This window comes from Pleuronectes platessa, chromosome 16, assembly GCF_947347685.1.
Source record: "Pleuronectes platessa chromosome 16, fPlePla1.1, whole genome shotgun sequence".
In the NCBI taxonomy this organism is placed as follows: Eukaryota; Metazoa; Chordata; class Actinopteri; order Pleuronectiformes; family Pleuronectidae; genus Pleuronectes; species Pleuronectes platessa.
In genome coordinates this window covers 14,048,439-14,073,307 of record NC_070641.1, presented here as the reverse complement: position 1 = coordinate 14,073,307, position 24,869 = coordinate 14,048,439, and the positions used below count along the sequence as shown (strand labels likewise).

The window sequence follows — 24,869 nt, the reverse complement described above, 5'->3', positions numbered from 1 at the left end:
TCTTTTCCTCATGACCTGGGTACAGTGATTGTGTAGTCTATTGTACCTTTTGGGAAACAATACTGTATATCCTTGCCTTTGACAGTCTTAACTATCTTACCCTCTGGAGAACTTGACAGATACCCTTAGAACACAATGAGTATGTTAAAAAAATATACATAAAGTAATATTTTGCAAAATGTATCATTCCAATAAAGTTTTACTTGTTAAGACTAATATGTCTGGGTTATATATAAACTCTCACGTCAACTTGCACAATATCACACTCAATTAGGTGAAGCACATTTTGTGAAAACAATGTTTTTCCATGACATGACAATCTGAAGGAAGATGTGTGCAGCTTCAGGCTTCTGTCATGACTGGATCAGAGGACCACGGTTTTTGGTAGGTGATGACTGATGCTGTATTTTCACCGTCTTGTCAGTTATTGTGAATGTTTTAGGAGGCTGGCGGGTGCAATTGAATAATGCAGTGTTGTGTTCATCCTGTCACAGTATGGCATCGGTTACCAGCCGGCTCTCAGCAGCCCTCTCCGAAACTATCCACACCCTCGTTTTTTAGGATTGCATCTGGCTCCATCAGTTATATGTGAAGTGGCCTGACAGGCTTTCAGATAGTTTGAAAGTAGCTTGGATAACGTAAAAGAACCACTTCATTATTACATGTCAAATATATAAAATGAGGAAATGCATTAACTGACAATTGAATGATATATGAATCACATTGAAAAGACTAAATGGGTAAACCAATTCAAGAATATATATTTATGTATATATATATATATATATATTAAGATGAAATAACATTTTAAATATTGAATATACTTTATTGAAACATTACCCCAAAAATATATAAAGAGCATATATGGATATATATTTACTTCAAAGACACACTTAGTGATTTATGAACTACATCAAATACAGCTCTGTTTACATACACAAATATGTAATCTAATCTTATTAAAACACACTGCATCTACTCTCACTAACATAATCCCATTAACAGAATCAAAAAGCACATTCACATGTTAGACCCAGTGGTTGTGGTCCTTCATTTCAGAATCACTGCAGATTACAATTCTGTGTTTTGGAGTTTATAGTAGGACTCATTTTTAAACGATTGGGTTACTATTTGTGGCTCAAATATGCGGAACAATATAGTGATTGAAAGTAGCCCTTGTATTTAAAATGATACAAAAACAGGATGTTTTACTGGATTTACTACTTTTGTATTTCATTGATGAACCCTTCACTGTGCACTTAATTCATTTCAGTTTGAGATTGTGATCATGTGGACTCTAGCTGTTGAATTTGTAATCTAATAAAGAAAAATGCAATCCAAAGTGACTTACAAAACATAGGACGTTAAACAACCTTAAGATTTACAGACTAAAGCTTCACTGCGTGCAGCAATCGGTAGCTTCATCAATAGTTCATGTTAGTTTTCGCTATAACAACTTTTTAAAGTGAGATCGTCAGGCAGCCATTGGGGCGCACATGGGGCCGAGTGCGCGCGCACGTCCCCATCCAGGACTGCACATTCCACCTTAAATGGAAGGGGAAAAAAACCTCTCGAGTGAAACTTTTCGCTGCAATCCGTCGCTCCACCTTAAGCGCACACGCAAACGCAGGAGGCGTTCAGCGAGGTTTCCGCTTCTCAGTCGGGCTCGGACCGCGGCGCACGAAAAACACCGTGAGTGACGAACACGGCCTGACGCACTAAGCAAAGAAGAAAAGAGCGAAAAGAAGCGAGCGAGGGGAGATGTCCGAGTCCAAGTACCGAGAGTGGATCCTGGACACCATCGACTCGCTGCGGTCGCGGAAAGCCCGGCCGGACTTGGAGAGAATTTGCAGAATGGTCCGAAGACGACACGGGTCCGAGCCCGACCGAACCTGCGCGGAGCTGGAGAAACTGATCCAGGAGCAGACGGTGCTCAAAGTTAACTACAAGGGCTCCGTCTCGTACCGGAACGCCGCCAAGGTGCAGCGGAGGAGCCGCAAAAAGGACGATGTAACGTTAGCGGCGGCGGCGAGACGGAGCGCGGTGGAGGACGCCAGCCACTCGGACTTGAGCAACGGGGACAGCGCTCTCGGTCCCGCTGACCAGGACGAGGAGGACCTGGAGGTACGTTGACGCGAGGAGGACATGTTTCCCCTCCGCTCATTATCATGTCACATCACGGCACATTAACAGGTGGAGATAGGAGCTCGGTATGCGGCTGTGTGTGCGCGCGGTCTCGTTGTCAACGTGTGTTTTTAGTGTGTCTGCACACGGGGAGTGGTGAGGGGAGGGGGGCGCGGGGGGGAGTGATTTTGCAAGTGCACCCGAAAAAAAACTGCCGCAGACGGGGAGCGGCGGTTGGACCTCGCTCGAGCGCTACCGAGGTGGAGGAGAAAAAAAAAAAAAAAAAAAACGAAGGTGCGCGTGAAGTGGGAGCGTGGCACGTTGAACACGGCGCCGGTGGAGGAGCGCCTCAACGCGGACGCTGCAGACGGGCACGAAAAGTTGCGCCGTCCCGTTCGTCCGCAAAAAGAATAAAAGCCCGAGCCTCCATTATCAGCGGCAGAAAGCGCTTTTCAAGCCCCAAACTCAGCGTTGAGCGAAGGGGAGGAGGATGACCGGGGGGGTCAAGTTTATATGGAAGTAGTCGGCTGGAGCCGGTAGTGCTTTCAGAATACAACCACCTAAATGAGTTCTCTTCGACGGTGCTTTTATTTTTGTGAGCTCGGACCGGAAACGCGTTTGCTCGTCCGCAGCCACTTTTCAACAGTGGGAGTGGGTGAAGGGAAAGAACGAAAAAAAAAAAAAAAAAAGTCTGAAACACCGCGGATGTGGGAGCCCGATGGGGGGACGGTGGGACGTTCTGGGGTTGTTGATTGTTTCATTTTATTTTGTTACATGTCGAGGGGGAACTGAGGGCAGCCGTCCCGGGCGTAACAGCAAACATGTCGCCAGAATCACGTCCAGACGCATTTTTATATCCCATCGGTCCATGACGAGATGCACCCCCCCCCTCCCAGTACCCCCTCCTCCTCCTCCCGTCTGGACTTTTAAATGTAAAAGCCCATCACCCTGTTCTGCACTGTGGAGACATGACGCGAATCCACGACCATCGACGCTAAAGTTCCCCGCGACACACGTCGGTCCGGCTCGCGTTTGCAAACTGCGTCTGTTTTCTGCAGCGATGCACGATCGCAGACGCAGTGCATAAAGTCGAACCCCTGCATCCATTGTCGGACACACACATTGTCGGATGCCGAGCCCGGTCACGTTCAAACGGGTTCGGCGCTGGAGCCGCCCGCCGTGGCCTCCCGCTGGTCCCGCGCAGCAGCGGCTCGTCACCTTCAGCCGTGCCCGTCGGAGCCGATCGCTGACAGCGGGCTGAGATGAACCGCATGATCGTAAAGTCGCGAAATCGACAGTGCGCGAGAGCTGAAGTCAACGCAAAGCGACCGCAAACTGTTCGTCCGGCTCTACATGGCCGATGCGTCTGTCCGATTTGGGTTAAGCTGAGATCAAATTGACTTTGTTCTCAGTCGCGTATTGAAAACGAACGAGCGCTTGGTCACTTTGTACCGGCGGCTGCGTCTCCTCCGGGGCTTGTTATGCAGCTTTTACCCGAGTACGAGGGTTAAAAAAAAAATTTGGGCAGTGACGTGTCCGATAACGGACTCATTATTTTTTTGGCGTTACTCTTTCCGCCGCTGCAAATCGTTGACCCGGTGCAAAGTCAAAGTGAGCGAAAATCGAAGGGTTCTCGTCGCGATCGGATCGGACTGTTGATCCGTCCGTCGAGTTAAAGCTCTGGGGGGGTTTTGTGTCTCCGGTGCCGCTTTGCCGCCGCTCGGCCCCGGGAAGCGCTCGATCCGTTAAAGAGCACAGACACAATGGCGAGGTCTCTACCGCGGCTCCCCAAACTCCATGCGCACTTTGGAGGAAATTTCAGGGGAAAAAAAGAAAAATCGCCTCCCATCGGCCCCTTTTCCTTTACGCTCTCTCCCGTGTGTTCGAATGGTTGGTCATAAAGGCCTCTGAATACGGGGACGCACCGTGCGCGTATCGGCTGATGGGGACCGTGTCGTGCGTGTGTGTGTGTGTGGAGATCCTCGGGGAGGGTGGTGGTGTCGGTGCCGGGGCATCGTGTTTTTGTGACCGTGTCCTCGGTGAAAGTTGTGTGAAATGCAGCGCGGCGGGTGAACGCCGTTCCAGCGCCTCTGCTCCTCTCGGGCGCGGGGCGGGCTCTAGTGCGCTCTTGTGCTCGACACTGCCGAGTCCTGGACACGCAGTCGCACACAAGATAATTTCTCACTCTGGGCGCCGTCGACCAAAAAAAAAGGAAAGGGGGGCACGGAGCCAACGAAAGGAAAGAGTGCGCGTGTGTTACACCAAGTTGAATATCAGATAACATGGATCCCGTGCACAGGTTTAATTGCGTGTTAATGCATTTGTGGTGGCAGGGCTTCCCTGAATATCTGCACGCAACACTCATGCACCGCGGGAAGGGAAGGAGGCATCCTAAGGCAATAATTTACCACCACAGCGGTCAAATGTCGACATCTGTATGAGCATGTTCTCCTCAGTTATGACTACATCCAGGCTCACACGGTTCAAGTTTGTGTGTCATAATGAACTTCATCGTTTAGAAAGGATCTCCTCCCATCAAGCTTAATCTCTATTGATCCATCAGAATATTAGGACATTCTTGTGTTGCTGCTTGAACTCTGAACTCAACTTAGGATGTTTTACATATCATATAATCATATCCTATCATGCAGTTTATTTTTTAGACTGTTGCTTTAAAATGCAAAAGGATGTAAATTGAACATATGCCTGTGTTTTTGCAGGCTGACACTTCTATGGCTATGGACACAGACAGTAATGCAGATGAGGAGGGGGCTGATGAAAGCCAGGACGGGCAGGACAGGCCGTCCCCTGGCCGCACGCATGAAGATGCCGCGGTGCACTGTAGCGCTGTGCGAGCATTCTCTGCCCCCTGCTCTCCCTCTGGCACCCGGCCCGGACCCGGCCTCGGCTCTGGCCCCGGCTCGGGGCCGGACTCTGTCACTTTCCAGAAGGCTGGTGAGAGGCCCAGCTCCTTGCCCCCCTCCAGCCCCAGGGCCCTCGCACACAATGACTGGGCTTATGATTCTGCTGTCTGCCCAGCGGAGCGCCAGCACCCAGGAATGCAGAGAGACAAAGGTAGTCACACTGCTAGACACAGTCTGATACGCACACCCGGAATTATGGAGCACTCTGAGATTGCTTAATGTGCTGGCTGTATGCTTAGTTTTGCACTAGTAATCAAAAAAGGGTTGGAGGTGTTTTACTGTCTCGATGATGAATTGCAGGGGGACACAGTTGTTGACAGTAGAAAATGCCTTTTAGTCCAGAGACGGAGTTGCAGGAGGAAACACTATGGCTTAGCAATACCCTTCTGCAGTTAGAAGTGATTCATTGGGTTATTTGTAGCAGCTATTGAGGTTTAATGGACAACGTTAAAAATGCACTTGTTTTATTAATGATCAAATGAGTAGTTCAGGTAAATAAAGTAAGGTGTGGACAGTACGGAGGATACTAGTGTGCGATGCTAATTGTTCGCTCTGTGTTAGAAGCAGCCTTGAAGCCAGCGGTCCCCTCCGTAACTACCAGCCCCTGTGCTTTAAAGAATAACGTGAAGAAAGAAGATGGAGGAAAGGTGGAGAACAGCAGCCCTTTGTCCGACCAATTGGTACCAGACTATGCAGCACGACTGGTAATTGGCCTTTATTCCCTTCTGTGACTTATAACAACACCTGTGTGTCTCCCGCGTCTTTGATGCCTATTCTTTTCACCCGACATTTTCATGTTTCATTAGTTTTGCTCGGTTTGATTTTGCCAACAGGACGAGAGCAGGAATGTATCCGATGGAAGGCCGCAGACACTGTCGCTGCCATCTGACAACTGTGAGTTAACGAGTTCCGCATTTTTATTTGTTAAAGCTGCTGTGTAGCCTGTGTAAGAGGAAACATAGATCACTCCACTGCTCTCTCATTTTGGAAACTTGTTTGTAAATAACCACACAAACGCGTAACTAATGACAGGCTCACACCATTCTAGTTGTTATCTGGCCGTCCTTACAGGCGCTTGCCTCGAGGCCCGCTTAAGATTTTTTAAATGTTTGACGAACTTGTTCCGCAGCCCTCCGTCCAGGTGGTGCTCCCTCTGACTGTTAAACATGCTCACTGCCTTTGTGCACTACTGCGCCGTTAATGGCAGAAGCTTGAGGAAAGTTAAAAGTTGATGCATATTGATATTTTTAAGGGTCAAGAATCACCACAAAACATAGCAGAGGGTTTACATTTGTTTTTCTCTATAAATAAGTTTTTTTCTTCTGGCTTGCTGCATATGAAGATGGATGGCGCCCTAAAGTGAGGCCAAAATTCCTTGATTGCCCCCTGTTGGCTGGTGTCAGTATAGGTCATGCCTCCTCCATGTTAGTGGATTGGGCCAGGAATCAAACTAAAAAGTCAGAATTTACATCAAATAAATTGCTCTTAAATATGTTTCCTGTCATTTAGGGCAGTTCTTATCCATATGTCACTGTGAACTTAACCTGTGATGGCATTTTCATCTTTGCCATCATGTGACTCATGACAAAGACGCAGTTTTCTTTGGTATTCCTCCAAGGCAAACTGTAGCAACACTTCAGTCCTGCCAGCATCCTGTGAAAGCAGCCTGTTTTAGTAAGGGTGCTGCATCTGCTCTCATTCATTGTACCCCCACTGTATTGAGCCGTGAACTAAGTCTAATAGAAAAACAAAGTGTACCATGACAGCAGAGGCCTTAGTTAGGCAAACTATTACCATGGAAAGGCATCATTTCCATTCTATCTATCCACTCTGTTGCTGTTGGTTTGACATGATACCGTTGAATGTCAAGAATATGAAGCTGAACATTAATTGAACATTTTATTGAATTTATTTTGCACATTCAATTAGAAAGAGTTTGAGCACATATTACAAAGAGCCTTCTCTTTGCTTCCATTGTGAGTCATGTTAACTTGGGCCTTAAGATAGATACTGTGGCCATTCATTGCATGTTTTCTATGTGGATATAGTAAGATATACAAATAGATGGACAACTGTTGTGGTCCAAGGCAGAAAATAAATGTAATTAGATTCCCTTTTGGTTACAGGTACATTTAAAAAGAAGATAGATATATCACTCTTTACGGCAACTGAAGATGTTCTTCTGAATGGTGGTAAAGGAGAAGAAATGTGAGTATCTTTTATTGAAATAGGTCTTTACTCTTTCCACTAAATCAGATAATGTCTATTCTCCCCTTTCAAAAATGGATTTACACACCTTTAATAACCTTTGTCAAACTTTTCTTTTTTAAATAATGCCTCCATTGTGCATTAATACTGCTTATTTCTGAGGGGCAACACTTTAAAAATACAGTTAACTATTCACAAGGCCACATAAAGGCTTTAAAATACTAAAGTGGGAAATAGCGTTCTTGTGTGTTAATTGTTTCTGACTCTTTTTATTCACTTCATCCAGCTCTGTGAAGAAGGAAAAGATGAGCCAGAACTTGTTGCAGTGGACCGTGACAGATGTGGCCACTTACTTCTCAGCTGCGGGCTTTCCAGAGCAGGCTATGGCGTTTCGGACACAGGTTAGTGCACCACCACAAGCTGCCACAGAGGGCGCCACACGTGCACTGAAAGCCAAGCTTGCATTCCATCACCTTAAAGGGATAGTTCACCACAAAAAAGATAATTCCCTCATTATCTACTCACCACTATGCAGATGGGGGGTGGGTGAAGTGTTTGAGTCCACAGAACCCTTTGCGAGTCTCAGGGTTAAACAGTGCTGCAGCCAAATCCAGTACAATTGAAGTAAATGGTGTCCAATTCTTCCAACTCAAAAAAACCCCACATAAAATGACTCCATACTGCTCCTGTTATGTCAACCAAGTGTCCATAGGCCCCAACATTCTAATGCGACTCGAAACGGACTCATTTATACAATGTATTTAGCCTAAATGTCCTCTGATATCCTCCTGTTGAGACCTTTGGAGCATGGATCCCACTTCATTTTTTTGTGAACTATCCCTTTAAGTGTTTTTAGCGGCAGTTAATATGTATTTTGCATCTGTCCACATATAGTTTACTGCAAGTTGTGACCAGTATTTGGCTGCATGGTCTTGGCTTCATTGTTCAGATGATTGGGAATATTCCTAGACTTCTCTCTCGAAGTATAAAGTACACTGTTTTAAAAAGGATTTTATCTCATTTATCTTCATACAAAATGTTTTTTAATAGAAATAAAGCATTCAGCACAGAGCTCTAGAAACTCAAGGCTGATTCAAAATGAGAGCATGTTTTTTTTTTTCTCACCAACAGGAAATCGATGGGAAGTCCCTTCTCCTAATGCAGCGCAGTGACGTGTTGACCGGTTTGTCTATCCGTCTCGGCCCCGCCCTCAAAATCTACGAGCGCCACGTGAAGGTGCTGCAGAGGACCCACTTCCTGGAATTCGAAGACCTCTGAAGGGTTGGTTCACATGGCGGACAGACGATGCTGCATTGACCCACAGATGCATTCAGTGCCCTCTTCCATCTGGATCCTGCCACCCACCTTCATATCCAGTATATGTAGAGGGTGAGTGGGGAGAGAAAGGCTGCGGTGGAATGAACTTTCACTGTGAGAATGACCAGAAACTGAAAGACAGTCATCCTACCTCTCATTATGGTCTTTGGTTTCAAATACTTGCCATTTCACCCGTGTGAGGACAGTGTGAAGGCAATAGACTGCTGCAATCAGAGTTTGATTTAAGAGCAAGGATCGTCCTGCAAGAGTTAAAGATGGGTGATACAGCCGGTGAAGAGCACTCAACCTTGCACCAAGTGCACCACCTATGGGCTAATGTACTCACACATACAAGATGGCTGTAGCAAAGTGTTGTCGCGGTTTTGGGTCCACAAGAAACTGTTGGTTTGTTGCAGGTTGGAGATTCATCGCCTGTGTCCTCCCTCTGTCTTTTATGTTACCTTCTGTCAGTCCAGAAAAGGTATGTAAGTCACACAGATAAACACAAAGCTCATCTGTTGTGCATTTTCCTTTCTTCATATTCTGAAATGATTTAAATGTAATCAAAGTGCTGGGGGAAGTCAGACAATCTACATATCTGCATCACAAGTCAACAGAGTCTGATTTCTGACTTATAATGCTGCTGATGCTGGATACCGTCTTTGTGGTATAACCAAGATGATATACTACTACTTGCTGGCAAGGCAATATGTTTCTTGTTTTATCTTATTATATATAAATTAATGTGGTCCAACTTAATACAGTTGCATTCTGGGAACAATTTCAGATAGCTGTGATCAGTCGATGTGCTGCCTAATAAAATTGGCTTTTATACATAAGCAAACTTAAGTAATAAACATGCGGGAAACGTCATTGCAATACTGAGTTATTGTTTTGAATGAAATACAGTTGCTCGGCTCCTTTAGATTTCTTGATCAAATGCAATATTATGTTGTGTTTTCATCCATGTGTAACTTATCCAGCGTCTCTTTGTGGTTTAATCAAAGCCAGCCACTTGAATTGTAACATTCCATTTGATGTAGTCAACATCTCCCAAATATCTCGTCTTGTTTCTTTTGTCTGTAACATTGACACCTCTTCCAGAGTCTCAAATAAAGCTGTGTCTCTCTGTTCAGCCATCTGTTTTTTTTGTCTGATGGCCCTTTCAGTCAGTCAATAATGTAAACAAAATTTCCACCGCAGATAACATTTCCGCTCAACAGTTTCCTCTCAGAATCAAATTACAGCAGGACTATTTTCAATATCAACCAAATCTCTCATTTATTAAGGAGGCTCAGCTGATGCAGCCTGGATTTTGAATGAACTTTTCCTAATATCCTGTGTATGAATTCAAACCTGCACAAATTGTCAGATAAGTACAAAACAGTAATAGGTTGGAAAAAGCAGACTCCACGAGAAATGCACATAACACACGGATACAAGTTTGATGACTGAAACGTGGTCTTTTTCCTTTTTCAGCTTATAGCTTTTGCAATGTAATTGTCCTGTGTGACTAAGAGGTGTATTTTTGTGCGGACGTGTCTGTGCATGCTATGAACAGTGTTGTTCTCTCTGTTACTTTTCCTATTCCAGACATGCACTCATGCTCATGTACAGTCGACAGTAAAGCCAAGGTGAAAAACCCAGGAATCGGAATACAAGTTCTAATCCAGCTAAATAATGTGTAGGTCAGTTGGATGTGTCAGATCAGTGCTGAGCCGCGTGAGACCACACAGTTGTGAGCTCCAGGCTGCAAACTAGTTTGACAATGCAGATTAGCCCCTTTGTTTCCCAGCTCTGTGGGAAACTTTACTGATTGGACTGCGGACAGCTACGGACATATTGCAAACAAAACTCTCCATCACATATTTTACAACTCATCAAAGTAGCAAAATAAAAAGGACATGTCTTCGTCTCTGTCTTCAAATTCACATACATTAAATTAAGACTGTTCTGTATTTCCTGCCTTTGCCAGTAACAGTCCTGCATTCACCAGTCTGTAGCTGCAAATCCGCATAATGGCTGGACATGCTTCATGGAGTTCATGTGATCAAGATGTTTCCATGCCGTTCACCTCAGGACACAGTCTGACATCCAAATGGACGGAGGAGGGCCACAACAAGGACCCAGTCAGGGGGGAGCTGGGGTGTGTGTGGCGACCTTTGTTTCCACTGGCTCTACAGGATGAATGGGAGTATGGACGAGCGCAGGGTTGGATAATCTCTGAACTCCTTCAAGTAGCCGCGGTGTTTGCCTTTGGCCCACACGGTCATCTGGATGAAGGCCACGAGAGTGAAGAAAGCCACGGGCAGACACTGGGTCATCACTGTGAAGCCGATCCAGGAGCCCAGCTGTGAGCAAGGAGTTCACACATACACACACACACACACACAGACACACACACACACACACAGTGCATTGAGATTCATGGTAAAAGTGCAGGGTATAACCAGTAGATGGCACCATCATATATTACAAGCCTATAAAACACAGTATCGGCTGCTGGGGTTGTATATAGTCTATAGTAATTTATAGTTGGCTTCAATAATTTAACGCAAAACATGATTTGTGCAATTAAACAGATTAATTTGAGTAACATCTTTAATACCCACAGGGTTTTAATTATAAATACAAAATGTTACAAATGTATTATTCATGAAAATAGATACAAAATTCACAGAACGTTTTAAAAAAGCTCATTCTGATAAATAATTTTTATTTAGCATATTATATACGAAAATGTAATTAAAATTTTCATCACAACATTCAACATTATATATTATATATATCTTCTCACCTCGTACGTGTAATTCGGACAAGAAATGAGCCAGAAAATCCACGTGAATGGATTTTTCGTTGGATAAGGAATCTTCTTGGATTTTGAACCTGAGAGGGAAACACAGATTAGTCGTTGCCTTTGCCCTGAAATGGACACTATTATATAAGTGGCAAAAAATGCTCACCTGTAATTTTGAGGTTACGTAGTGCTATATGGATGGACAAATTCCCCAGTTGACAGACCTGCGTGAAAGATGAACATCTATGTAAGTCAAATTTATCTGGGAGATGAACTTTCCTGAGCCAGAAAGATGCATCTTCTACACATTTGAGAACTCACCAAGAAAATGTAAAGTCCTGCGTTCATCTGCTGCGGCCCGTAATCTGTTGATGTTTCACACAAACAAAGATCAAGTTGGATGTCGACTACGACTGATGAGTTCAAGTGAGAATCGCAGTGTTCAGCACTTACAGGGAGGCGTGTAGAGAGGGTGGTTAATGTAGTACGCCATCCAAGCTGCCGTGCACCAGTAATAGCCACAATTCTGGAATAGAAAGGGGGCTATAATAAGTTAAAGTGTCAGGGTGAGGCAGCGGCTTCGCCTACTGTTGATTTCCAAGGACAAGAACACAGAGCTTAAGCATGAATATCAATGTTCAGAGTATGAAACACGCTCACCTTGAATATGTTTCTGAGAGGCATGGTCCCGTGGGAGATACGATGGACGAACAGCGTCTCCAAAATCCTTTTGACGTAGTGGAGGGAGTGACACATGGAGGCCAAGCTGCAACAGGACACACACACACACACACACACACAGTCCAATGCTGAGCAATGATTTATACATCGTCCACCTGCAGTCAATTAAACTTGGCCCTGACTCAGTGTCAACATTGTAATATGCTCCACAACTGTTTGCCATGTTGAGCGGGGGGGCATCTGTGCAGAGACACACAGCAGCAGCAGCCAGACAGATCCGTGAAAACACGACACTCACTGTACGACCCACAACTTGCTGCTGGTGAAGTCATACTTCGGGGAGTAGATGAAGGGGAGACGGAAGTAGAACATTAAGTAGATGATCAGTGGACCTACGCACTCTGACAGGAACACCTGCAGGGAGCAGAGGACAGACAGAGGTGCAAACAAAACACATCAGCTCTAAAGGTTTGTTTCTTTAGGATAATATCTGTTTATAATCCATGCTTTATCTGTGTCACTTCCTATAGGTGCTCAAGGGAGCTGGAGTCAATCCCAGCTGACACTGGGAGAGAAGCAGGGGGGGGGGGGGATACACTCAGGACAGTTTGCCACTCAACCACAGGACAACCAGTCACACTCACAATCACATCTCACTTTCATTGAGTTCCTACAGTAAACCACAAAGAAAAGCCAAACCGCAAAAGTGCTAACCACTTCTCCATGCATTACTTCCAAGGAGATTATATCTGCTTAGCAGGATTAGACTCAAACTAATCTACCTTTGGTTTTCCACCTTCTTTTTTTGGGGGGGGGGGGGGGGGTTCAGCATTTTCACAGATTTCTCAGAATAATTCATCGTTCTTGATGAAAACAATCAAACATTTTAAGGATATACTGATAAGGTTATAGTGAATTGAACTCTGCCATTCTAGTTATCTATGCTGTTTTTCCTTTGCGGAGCCAATCCCGGCTGACTGTGGTCGACAGGTAGGATACATAGACAGGTAAACCGAACGTGTACGTATTTGGAATGTGGGAGAATTCCGGAGAAAACTCTTGCAGACATGGAGAGCATATGCAAACTCCACACAGGAAAGGCCCTGGTTGAAAAGGGAATCAAACAGAGAACCTTCTTGCTGTGAGGCGACAGTGCTAACTACCGTCCACACTAACCAGTAAATCATTACTCCTTGTCAGAGCAGCACTTTGCCAGTCTACGCTCCCTGCTAAAGGGAGAACATGTAACTTACACCAGCAGGTCTCAACCCAACCCAAACCCAACTTGTCAAGTGCACCTCAATGCAAAAACAGTCCGACTACTTCTCCTCAGCACTGGCTACAATTCAGTGTAACAATAATAGTATTTAACATGTACCCATGGAGCAAATAAGACGCTAAGACACCTTGTAATACCAGCTTTCCACAAATTATACGATCAAGAGGAGCTGCAAAGCTGACAGGGAAGTCAATCCCTGAATCAGCACGTTAACCAGAGCCCTGGCTCAGCGTGCCTGACCAACAGCTACCGGTGATCTCTTCCGGGGCACCTCCCTGCACCCACTGGCATCGTAGCCGAACGCCTGGCAGGGTGCTGGGGGTTGTGTCAGTGGGACTGGTAAAGACAGGGAATGTACAGCATGTGTGGGCAAGAGAGAGCAAAGAGGTGCAGTGAAAGGCAGGTGAGAGGTCATGGGGATAAACACCTTTGGGAGAAATGGGGCCACGGGATTATATATCCTAGGACACAGGGCGGGCACAGGGAGAGGTGAATGAAAGACGAACCACAGCAGAGCACCACTGTCTGTCCCTGCGCACTGATATTTGTTTTCAAGGCAGAGAAGAGTGTGTGCTTATATTGAAAATGCAAGAATTTTAAAAGACCACACCAGTGGTTTTGCATGCTCTTAATCCACTGAGAGGAAACATGTTGTGCTTTGCAGACCAATTTGAAAAGCAGGCCCCTGCATTCCAGTGCTAGTTTGTCATAACCAAATCCTCCCCAGAAAGCGAACATGAAAAAGCGAGCATGGTTTTTCTTGCCGCATAAACATTGATATTCAAAGGATTAGATCTCAAAGCATCCTTGGAATCAGCAACAAACTGAATTACCATTTTCAAACCTTGGCAAAGACCAGTTCATTTCTTATGAATCAATACCAAATGAAGGGAAGAATATATCCAAAAACACATCATATAGTGAACCATAGCTCACAGTGAAGTCAAGCATCAGCTAACACATGCAACACTTCCTAATAGCGCACTCACAGTTCCCCATGTGAGCTGGGGACCGAGGTCACTGAAGTAAAAGCTGGCGGTGGTTCCCACAGGAAGTGTCTGCAGAACATCCTCATCCCTGAGACACTTGGCCTCTGAGAAACGGGACAGATGAGAGCAGACACCATCAGATGACATGTTGTTCAACAGGGCTGGACATATCTGTGGAGGTTATTGGGACAAAGCAGACGTACTTGGATCCAGACGCAGAGATTGCCTGGCGGGGTACCACTTTTGATCTGTGGAAATGGAGAGATTGTTATCGAATGTAAACCAAAGCCAACCACATTAAACATGTTCATCTTCATTTATTAAACTTACACGATTTGTGGAACAAGGCTTTTATATCCAAGATAGTGGCAGTCGGCTCCACCTGCAGCCAAACCCCACAGATAATTACAATCAGAGACATTGGTGAGCTGACTGCCAAATATAAAAGACATATAAGATACTAAGAACACAAATATTCGGTCCTGTTGTTGATGCGCCTCTGCACATCTACACAAGCTGCTACAAACACGCGTGTCCCTCGCTCGCCTGTTGGCCCAGTGCAGAACAGAAGATTCCAGCCTGGTTGAAGAGGGAATTCTCACCTCTTACCTGCAACCCCGGCTCGATACAAAAACCTGACTGATAACGGCTGCACTTGACCAGGCCGCCGGTGAAGCAGATGATTATCTTTCAAATTACCCGTCTGCCAACAGTGATGACTCTGTGGTTCTTGAGCTGAAGCAAACACGGCTCCTCTTACTCCACTGGAGAGTATTTACAGTCTCTGCCCGTGCTGCTTTTAGCACAGACGTGTGACTGTTTAAATAAAGAAAAATAATGAAACAGACATCCCTGATAGGTCATCAAATCTGACGCATTTCAAAAATGACCTCAATAGCTGTGATCAGAAGTTATCTTTAGTCCTGCAAAATCATTATGCTCAAATATAAAAGCTGGGTGTAATCAGAGAACCTCCATCATGGTGACGCTCACCTTATCCAGCAGTAAGAGTTTCTCCTTGGTCTTCAAGTCCAAAATCTCCACCTCAAAGTAAACTGTCCTTTTGGCCTTTTTGGGAGGTTTCGGCTTAGGCCTCGGTGTGGATTTCTTATCGGAGTCTGCTGTCGTCTCTTTCTTTGCCTCTAAGGCGAGTACATCCATGATAAGGTCTGATCCCAAACCTCAGCAGCCTTTCAAAAGAATCTGTGATCGCGTCCCCTCACGTCTTTCCTGTGCAGCCGCTCCCAGCTCTCCCTCTCCACAGACCTGCCAGTCCAACTAAAGTGTGTCTTCTTCGGTGACTTCTCGGAATAGCTCCAGGGGAAGAGTGACGTGTGTGAGACCATAAACAACCTTTTTTTTTCTCCAGTATATTATGAAGCGAGTGAGGAGAGGGGGTCTGAAAGCATCAAGTGAACCTGCTCCTCACCTGAATAGCTGCCTCTTCATGATCCACAATACCCCCTGCCCGCAAAACCAACCCCCTTCAGGCAACAAAACGCACCGAAGACGAAACCGGAGAGCCCCAAGACATAATCCAAAGAGCGCCATCGACAAGGCTATATATAAGTTGCCTGATTTGCTCTGCAGGGGCCTGGTAACCTTGGGAAACCATGTAGGCCTACCGCCGTGCCCAGTGTCGAATGCCAGTGTGCTCTCATTAGACCTACAAGACACAACTCCGGTTTTTACCCTGCTCCTCGCCTGGATACACGGAGGTGGAGCCCCATTAAAAGCCTGATCCACGGGATGAAAAGACCTCCACATGCCAACACCATGCACACCACCCCCCCCCCCCTCCCCCCCCCCCCCCCCCACACCACCCTCCCCCCCCCCCCCCCCCCCCCCCCCCCCCCCTCCTTCCTCTGACCACCTGTGAGCCTGGTATGCTTTTCTCCTCCTGACCTCCAGAACACAAAAAGACAAACATGTTTATTTCGGGGTCTCCTACATGTGTGGTTCAAGGTTCAGAAGGAGCCAAAAAAACTGAGTCCGACATAACTTCAAGGCGGATGGATTTATTTATTTTTTGTGATGGGAGGCGGGTTTAGAAAATGTTGATTGGGAGAAGATCAGAGACGCCTTTCATCACGCAGGGTCAACTGAATCATTGCACATAGCCAACTGCATATCTATATTCTATGGTCTATTTATAACCAGGAGTCCGAGCCAGCAGCGAGCAATGCTATAACTGTTTGCAGCCCTGGATCTTTTTTTCTTCTCACTCTTATATAATAAAAATCCCTCTGCTAACACTAATCATTTTGATACTAATGGCCGGAAACAATGAAATGCATGGAGAAAAATATTTCTATCGTGTACCAGCCTCTATTTTAAAGGTCGTAACACTTGGGTCTGACATGTGAGGAATGCCATGACAGGCTGCTCCACGGGCTCAGCGGTCCTTTGTGTCACCTTTGTTGAAACACTGTTACGTTTATATCTAGTTTATGTGAAGGTGGCTTTAAGAAAAATAGACAAATGTACAAATGTAATATTTTCCTTTCTGTGACTGCAACAGGTCAACACACACACAACTACACATTCCAATATAAAATATTAGCTCTATGAGATAACTTATTCAACTTTTTGTGATTCACAGAGCTTGTGATTTGATGTGGTTTTAGAGTCTGTAGTTAATGTCCCGAGTCAGGACATAGGCTGGGTGAGACCACTCTCACTCTGGACATAATGTATTTCAACTTGTGCCCTCTGAGGGGCGCTATAGAACACTTTACAGCCATTGATCAAGCAGACCCAAGGCAGATTATGTTCATTTTGAGGGCATATTTCTGTGCTGCTGTTGCTTTACACTGAAAGATGTTTCTAATAATATGTCCAGTAAACCTTCATGGATGTAGACATTTATTGCAGGATGATGTTTTGGACTCTATTGATTTTACCTAGACGCTAATACACTGGGACATTTTGGGGATTTGGTATGTAATAGCTCCCACACACTTTGTCTAACCATTCGAACATAAACACATTCGGCTCATTCAGGACATTGTTGCTGTCTCTTCAGCTCTTCCTACTTCAGATTTTTGGGCTGAGGTTGGCAATGACCTCTGTATACTTTAACCAACTTCGGCCATTCAAACATCAAAATGTTCTTATTGTTGATTTCGTGTGTATCTTCTCTCAACTTTTTGAAATATATTCAACTTTATCTTAGATTTGTGTGCTTCTACTGACACCAACTGCTGCTTACTTTTATTGATTTCAACTATGCAAACATAAATATTCAGCTTGTTCAGCATATTGCAGCTTTCAATTTCATTAGGGCAGGAGCACCGATAGTGCGAAGGTCCTATGCTTGATTATTCAGGAAAATTCTTCTGATTTTTGAAGGCTTGAACACATTCAAAAACTCATGAAAATGTACTTATTCTGGAGTAATTGAAAATGAATGTGGCAAAAAGGATCACAGTCCCAGCTTTGCTTCATATCAATCAGTCTATTAAGTATATACAGTTATATTTCGAGCTTTATTTAGATGATCTAGCTATGTTACCTAGGCAGAAAAAGAAGCTAGCTAGCTAACAGCTGGTTAATATTGTATATACTTCTATTTCTCACTAGTGATGGATTGTAAAATAAGATTACATGCATCAAATGTGCAAAACCAGCTCTGTGAAATAAATGGTAGGTGTTCTAGTTAATACATACTGTTTGGGTCATTTTTGACCCATGTGTGTAAAAGTGATGTAGAACTTAGGCTTGTCCACTAACTGTTTACCTGTTGCTATAATCATGTCAACACGTGTACTTAAAGCATAAGCACATGTTCCCATGTGTGCACCTGATTGCTGTTAAAAGTGTGTATGACTGTGTGCAGACGGTTGTTGGTTTTGAGAATACAAATAAAAGTACAAGTACCTCAAAGTAGAAAATGTTGAATATGGCCAAAATGGCCACTAAATGCAAAATAGCAGACTTCCTGTTGCGTTTTTCCAATTTGCACCTGTAGACTTTTTTGTTTGTCTGGTCATGATTCACATGTGTATCGATTTTTGTGAAGCTCGGTCAATGTGAACACTATCCGGGGGTCTCGGGCACCGTTGAGCCATTTTGCCACACACCTTAAAAATTCCTCCAGAATACGTAAATTTTCACCACTTTCTAATTTTTGGGTGCTCGGGCCCTAAAAATGTATGCATGCTTATAAAGTAAGGAAGTAAAATATTGATTTGTGGTAATCAAAAACAAGATATTTGATGAATACTTAGAATGTTAAATGATCAATAATCATCTATTTCAAATATATAGAAAAGAAAGACTCATGCATGAAATAATAGGAAATGAATAAGGTTGATTTTTTACCCATGTTGTGCATTAGAAGAATAGTGATACAATATTGATTTTTATTCAAAAAGTAACAAAGGAAAAATAAAAATAAGGATTAAAAGGGGAATACCTGAAATACTGAAGTAGGAAATTCATTCACTGCAAATATATAGAATATAAAAACTGGGCTGGGTCACGAGTCTCGACCCATGGGTCAAAGGGTTTAGATGTAAGAATACCTATTGTCTGTGACTTACCTTTTAACTCCACCCAGGCTTAATATCATAGAACGCTTCAACGGATTCATTAAGCAAGTAATTATTTGTTGTCAGTTTGCTTTAATGTCACAGTGTTGCTGTTGTTTCTTTGTCCTATTCATCTTTCGTTTTGAAATATTCAGCCTTTTCTGCATTGCTTGATTTTATAAGGGGTGTCTGATTACCTCGTCACATGAAACAAAAGACTGCGCTTTCATTCGGAGGAGCCCCTGCTGAGCGAAGTGTGTTTTGTTTTAATCCATTTATTCTATTGACGCGTCATCCGTCACTTCCTCAGTTGCCGTGTGGCTCAGACGCAACCGGAAGTATTCGGCGGGGACTCCTCTCGGCCCGGTGCTGATGACACACAGCTGCAGCTTCTTCCAGAAGTTTCCTCTCACGGGCTTCAGTGACCCGACTTCCACGGTCGGATTCTCCGGGTGAGAAAACGGTGCGTCGCGGTGTTTCGTGGTTTTAAATCCAGTGATAGTTCCTCGAGTCGTTTCGGCTCGGAGTTTAAAAGAAGAAGTTACCCGCTGTGAGAGTGTGACCAGTCGGGGGGAGCGACCACCCTTCGCCGTTAGCTAGCCCGGCTACTGCGGCGGATCCTGTCCCCGTCACCCGGTCACCACCGATCGGACCCGCTGGATGTGCCGCTGCCACGGAGCGGAAGCTAAGGCCTGGGATGATGCTCGTATGAGGAGGAACTGAGCACACTCCGGGATGGTTGCCGATTACTACACGGTGCTGGGAATAGCCAGAGGTGCGTCCGAGGAGGAGATTAAGAAGGCGTATAGAAAGCAGGCCCTTCGCTACCACCCGGACAAGAACAAGTCCGCCGGAGCCGAGGATCGATTCAAGGAGATCGCGGAAGCCTACGATGTCCTCAGTGATGCCAAGAAGAAGGACATCTATGATAAGCATGGCGAAAAAGGTAACGCTGCTCCGCTCTTCGTCGTCATCGTCTTCATCACAACGCTTGTGTTGTCGTCTCTACTAACATGGGTAGTTTGCGGTTCAGCGCATGATCAGATGAGGGCTTGGCGTTGAAACAGTTTGTGATCATCGCAATTCAACTTTCATCAATAGCAAAGGAGCAAAAATCTGTCTTTAAGCTTCACAAACATATGTTAATTTGCGATTTATAGTGATAATTTGCGATATCCACTGGTGAGATAACTTTTTTTTATCGTGATATCGTTTTCGGCACAGCACTGATGTAAAAATGGTTCATTGATGTGTCTGTTATCAGTCTGCATCAGTAACCACACAATATACGTGTGTGTGCGTGCGTGTACAATAGCTGTAGAATATGCTGGAAACAGCGAGTTCTTGCCAGTCCGTCTCTGGAAAGAGATGGCTACTCCGACTCCGTTATGAACGGGCGGACGGATACGACGTTTTATGAGACGAGAACAACAACAGAAGAGGAGACGGAGGCACACATACGGTGCCAGGGCACACACAGCATGCCGGTTGATGCCAACCAGAGACATCTGGTGCCTCTGGTGGAAACCAACAGGCTGTAGCAGCGAGCTACAAACTAGTGTTTTGTCTGTTGTTCAACCCCCTCACCTCAAAAAACATTATACTGATGTGGATGAAAGATAATGACAATAAATTACCTAATAAAACCTCATTAAACAACAAAGGATATTTATTGATACATATTTTAGTATTCAACAGAAGTTGACTTAACTTTGAAGATAAAACGTAAAATGTATTTCTTTTAACACATGTGCAGTTTTATTCAACCCCCAGCTTAAGGACTTTGTGGCGCATCCTCTAGCTTTTATAACTTCTAACAAACAGCTTTGGATCATTGTCTTTCTGGAGAGATCAGAAAGGTTTAATTTGTCAACAGAAGGCATCACATTCCTCTTTAAAATGGCCTGGTATTTCTGAGAATCCATGATGCCAGGTACACGATCAAGATTGCCAGTTCCTGCCGCAGAAAAACAGCCCAACATCATCAGTTACCCAACATCAGGCTTATAGTTGCCACTGACGCACTTGTACCAGCCTTCATCAGGTCATCCTGTAGGTGTCTTGCAGTCACACAGGGGTTTATCTGATTGTTCTGACTAAGTTGCTGAGGGCCCTTGATGAAATGTTGCGCTCTCTTCCACGGCCAGGCAGGTTTGAAGCTGCTCCATAAGTTTTAAACTTTCTTATAATGCTCCCAATGGTGTCTCTTGGAATATACATTTTTGGGAAATTTTCTTATACCAAAGGCCGTTCAGGTTTGATGAAATAATCTCCTCTCTCAGCTTTCGTGGAAGCATCTTTGTCTTTCCCATGATTGCAACTCATCTTGAATAGCTTCAAGGGTGGGGTTTATATATGCATCACAGCTGAAGCAAATGAAGGATCAGTATAGAGTTCCAAAAGGCTTAATTATGTTTCAACTCCACTTTAGGCCATAAAAACTGCCAGACAGCTTTAAAAACAACAATATTATATAGGGGTTGAATAATTGTGACATGGCTATCTTAACAAAATATACTGTTACACACAAATACAACATCATGCATTTTCTGTGATGAATTTGTGTATCACTCAACGCATCTGTCACCTTCTGGTCTTGGAAGTGTTTCAGTAGTGACCTGGGAAAATAAGACTGACGATAGAATTTTTTAATAAAGTTGGTTTAAATCTGAAATTGAGCAGGACATCTATCAAATGTTAAATAAATGTTTAAATGGAGACACTATTTTCTAAATTACCTTTTGTTCATTTGCGACAAAAATAAAAGCACACATCTCTGATGTGGCTCCATGTTTTTTTTTCTTTTCAGGATTAAAGGGTTCGGCCGGCGGTGGAGGTCGAGGACACAGCGATCAAAGCTACCACTACTCCTTCCATGGAGACCCTCACGCAATGTTCACAGAGTTCTTCGGAGGCCGCAGCCCGTTTGACCATTTATTCTCACAGAATGGGGAGGATGACAGGGACGTCAACGACTCCTTCCCAGGGTTTGGCGCTGGAGGCATGGGAGGCATGGGAGGCATGAGTGGGATGGGAGGCATGAGTGGGATGGGAGGCATGGGTGGGATGGGTGGGTTTCCCAGGCCCTTCAAACCCCATACAGGAGGCTCCCGCAGGCCGCATGAGAAGAAGAAGGACCCGCCCGTGGTGCATGAGCTAAAGGTGAGCCTCGAGGAAGTTTTCTCAGGCTGCTCGAAAAAGATGAAGATCTCCCGCAAGACACTGAACCCGGACGGCTGCACCATGCGCAGCGAGGACAAGATTCTAACAGTCGATATCAAACGGGGCTGGAAGGACGGGACCAAAATCACCTTTCCCAGGGAGGGAGATGAAACTCCCACCAACATCCCTGCAGACGTGGTGTTCGTGGTCAAAGACAAACCCCACCCGGTGTTCAGACGAGAGGGCTCAGATATCATTTACCCTGCAAAAATATCACTCAGAGAGGTAAGTGATATCGTAACTAAAGAATCAGACATGCGGTTTTCCTTTTAGTGCACATAGAAAAAAAATGGTTACCTGTTCTAGGAACCACATTTTGACTCAAGATGCTGATGCTTCCTACTCTCTCTGTTTCTCTCTCCAGGCGTTGTGTGGATGCACAGTCAACGCACCGACGCTGGATGGCCGGACCATCACTGTGTCTTCCAGAGACGTTGTCAAACCGGGAATGAAGAAGCGTGTCGCTGGAGAAGGGCTGCCCCTTTCCAAGTGCCCCGAGAAAAGGGGCGACATGATCTTGGACTTCACTGTTAAATTCCCTGACAAACTCGGACAAAGCACGCGGGACGCTCTCAAACAGATCCTCCCGCCGTGACTTGACGATCGAAGTTTTCCCTCAAGTGTAACAACTCTCACTGTCTATCCTTGAGCCAGACAGTTGGAGGCACAGGGCAGATTTGGTTCCAGCTGTGAACACCAAACCCACATTCTGAGCCAGTACCCAGTCAGTGTAATAAGCGTCTCAAGACTTGAGGTTGAGTAACAGTGTTAAGCATCGGCCTGCTTCAGTGTCAGGCTTAAGTTAGAAAACTAAACCGTAGCGTGTGTGTGTGCGCGTGCGCGTGCGTGTGCGTGTGTGCGTGTGTGTAAATGTTATGGCTGCAAGAAGGAGAGGGACTTAACAGTTCACTGAATTATATCTATTGAACATTTTATTTAGAGTTGGAGGATGTGGTTTCCGTTGAGCACTTTTTTTGGGAAACGCTTTAAAGTAGCACCCAGCTGATTAACACTATCTCAGGTGCACTGATATATGCTTGAATGTAGCTATAACTACATTAACCGACAGGATGTGATTAGTTTCAGCTGCCAATGATTTTTGAATTACACAGTCAGGTATCATTATACACATTTTAAATGTAGGAAAGACTGCACTGCTATCAGATCGGTGTCCTCTATCAGGAGATATCAGAGTTAACCTATCAAAGAAATCCAATGTGTTGAAGTAAGCCCATCATTCAAAATGTTTACTTTAACAATACCCTCTTTCAACAGGATTGCACTCTTTACTGGGTAACCTATTAGAATCATTGTGCCAAATAATCATCCCTGTTCGTTTCAAAATATGTATATGTGTGAGGTCTTAAATGTTGAGCATGTGTGTGTCCCGTCATGTGTAGCTGACAAATGATTAAAATCTTAAAGCTAAATTCCTTCATCGTACCATTTATAGATGAGCAACGTCCGTGTGATATTTCCCTACCTCCTCATTTGTTTCTTCTCTGTTTGATGAGTCATTTCATCTAAAGCCACTGAGCTCTTTGTCTTTTTTTTTTATGAGATAAGATATAAGACTGGTGCTTAAGTGCGATGCAAATGTGTTTAAACCCCTGATTTAAAGGCCTGCAGAATATATATATAATTTTTTTTTAAAGCCTACATTATTCTGCCTTTTATTATTTCTTTTATCAGACAGTGTTCACTATAACATGCACAGCATCTGGAAATATTTTAAGTTTGACTCCTCCTACTGTGGAGGTTTGTAAACCAGATGGTTCATTTGCACACTAAGTATTTCAGTGTTGACGTATCCACTGTGAGAAGAAGCCGAGAACTTTGCGGCGGTCGTTTCTTTCCTAAACCTGCTCCTGCTGGAGTTTCACGTTTCTCTCTTGTAGTAGAGATGTGTAATCTCTGTAATGTTTAACTTTTTTTTGTTTAAAAAAATTATTTTTTTCCCTTGCACATGGTTTTCCTTTTTACGGGAAAATGTTTATGTATTATACTTGTTTTACCCATTGTTTATGTAATTCTTCAGAGTGGGATTTAGGATATAATATTTTCGAAAGGTTTTTCCTATGCTGTGATGATTAGAGTTTCCAGATTAAAGAAAGTGACATATATCTTTGATTAAGGTCTGTTTGTTTTGATTAATGAGGATGTTTTACAATGATTAAAGCATTTCCCCCTGAAACCCTTCTCTCAAATGTCACTGTATTTTTACTCCCCTTATGCAATACACAATTCTTTTATGGGTCAGATTACTAAAGAAAAGGCCTGCAGCTCTAACCATGCTGCCTGGGAGGCTGACATGACCATTACATTGTAAATTATGAAAGTTACACCACTCGGCTCTGTAGCAAATGCAATGATATCTCTGAAATCTTGTATTTCTTTACTATTTCATAATAATAGCACTCAAGAAATGCATGTAAAGATGATATCCAGCTATTATATGCCACACACTAACAGGCTGCACAGTGGCTGTGATTAAAAAATCTGATCAGAATGTAATCTTTGTTCTCTTTTATAAACCTCTGTACAGTTTAGAAAATACATATATAAACACAGTGTGAGCTGTACAATTCATCTCAGTAATCGTCAACAATCATCACTTCTGGCTAAATTCTTTTAATATAACCTTTATAATAGTCTGGTGTAGTTACGTAATGTGGCCATCAGATGGTGTTGTATACTCATGGATATCAACAAACAGTGTAATGGCAACCATGAGAATTTAGGTTCACAGAAATAAAATGTAAGTTAATAAAAAAAAAGTTCAGGGTGTACAATTTA

General features: G+C 44.1%; 3 protein-coding genes across 3 annotated transcripts; 2 read left to right on the top strand and 1 right to left on the bottom strand.

Annotated features, from left to right (window-relative positions):
• The first annotated feature begins 1,644 nt into the window (after positions 1-1,644).
• On the top strand, positions 1,645-9,706 carry samd1a (sterile alpha motif domain containing 1a). Its single transcript, XM_053443178.1, has 7 exons — positions 1,645-2,124; positions 4,845-5,199; positions 5,613-5,752; positions 5,882-5,942; positions 7,175-7,256; positions 7,543-7,657; positions 8,388-9,706. Exons 1-7 carry the CDS (start codon positions 1,762-1,764, stop codon positions 8,532-8,534), a joined length of 1,263 nt encoding a protein of 420 aa, XP_053299153.1. The 5' UTR covers positions 1,645-1,761; the 3' UTR covers positions 8,535-9,706.
• Positions 9,707-9,805: 99 nt separating this feature from the next.
• On the bottom strand, positions 9,806-15,782 carry tecra (trans-2,3-enoyl-CoA reductase a). The gene is made up of 11 exons (XM_053443588.1): positions 15,313-15,782; positions 14,650-14,701; positions 14,523-14,567; positions 14,320-14,423; positions 12,350-12,465; positions 12,031-12,136; positions 11,824-11,896; positions 11,692-11,735; positions 11,537-11,594; positions 11,371-11,459; positions 9,806-10,924 (listed from the first exon to the last, which is right to left on the bottom strand). Exons 1-11 carry the CDS (start codon positions 15,478-15,480, stop codon positions 10,751-10,753), a joined length of 1,029 nt encoding a protein of 342 aa, XP_053299563.1. The 5' UTR covers positions 15,481-15,782; the 3' UTR covers positions 9,806-10,750.
• A 3,394-nt stretch (positions 15,783-19,176) lies between these two features.
• On the top strand, positions 19,177-24,273 carry dnajb1a (DnaJ heat shock protein family (Hsp40) member B1a). Its single transcript, XM_053443801.1, has 3 exons — positions 19,177-19,797; positions 21,661-22,298; positions 22,438-24,273. Exons 1-3 carry the CDS (start codon positions 19,587-19,589, stop codon positions 22,666-22,668), a joined length of 1,080 nt encoding a protein of 359 aa, XP_053299776.1. The 5' UTR covers positions 19,177-19,586; the 3' UTR covers positions 22,669-24,273.
• Positions 24,274-24,869: the final 596 nt, after the last annotated feature.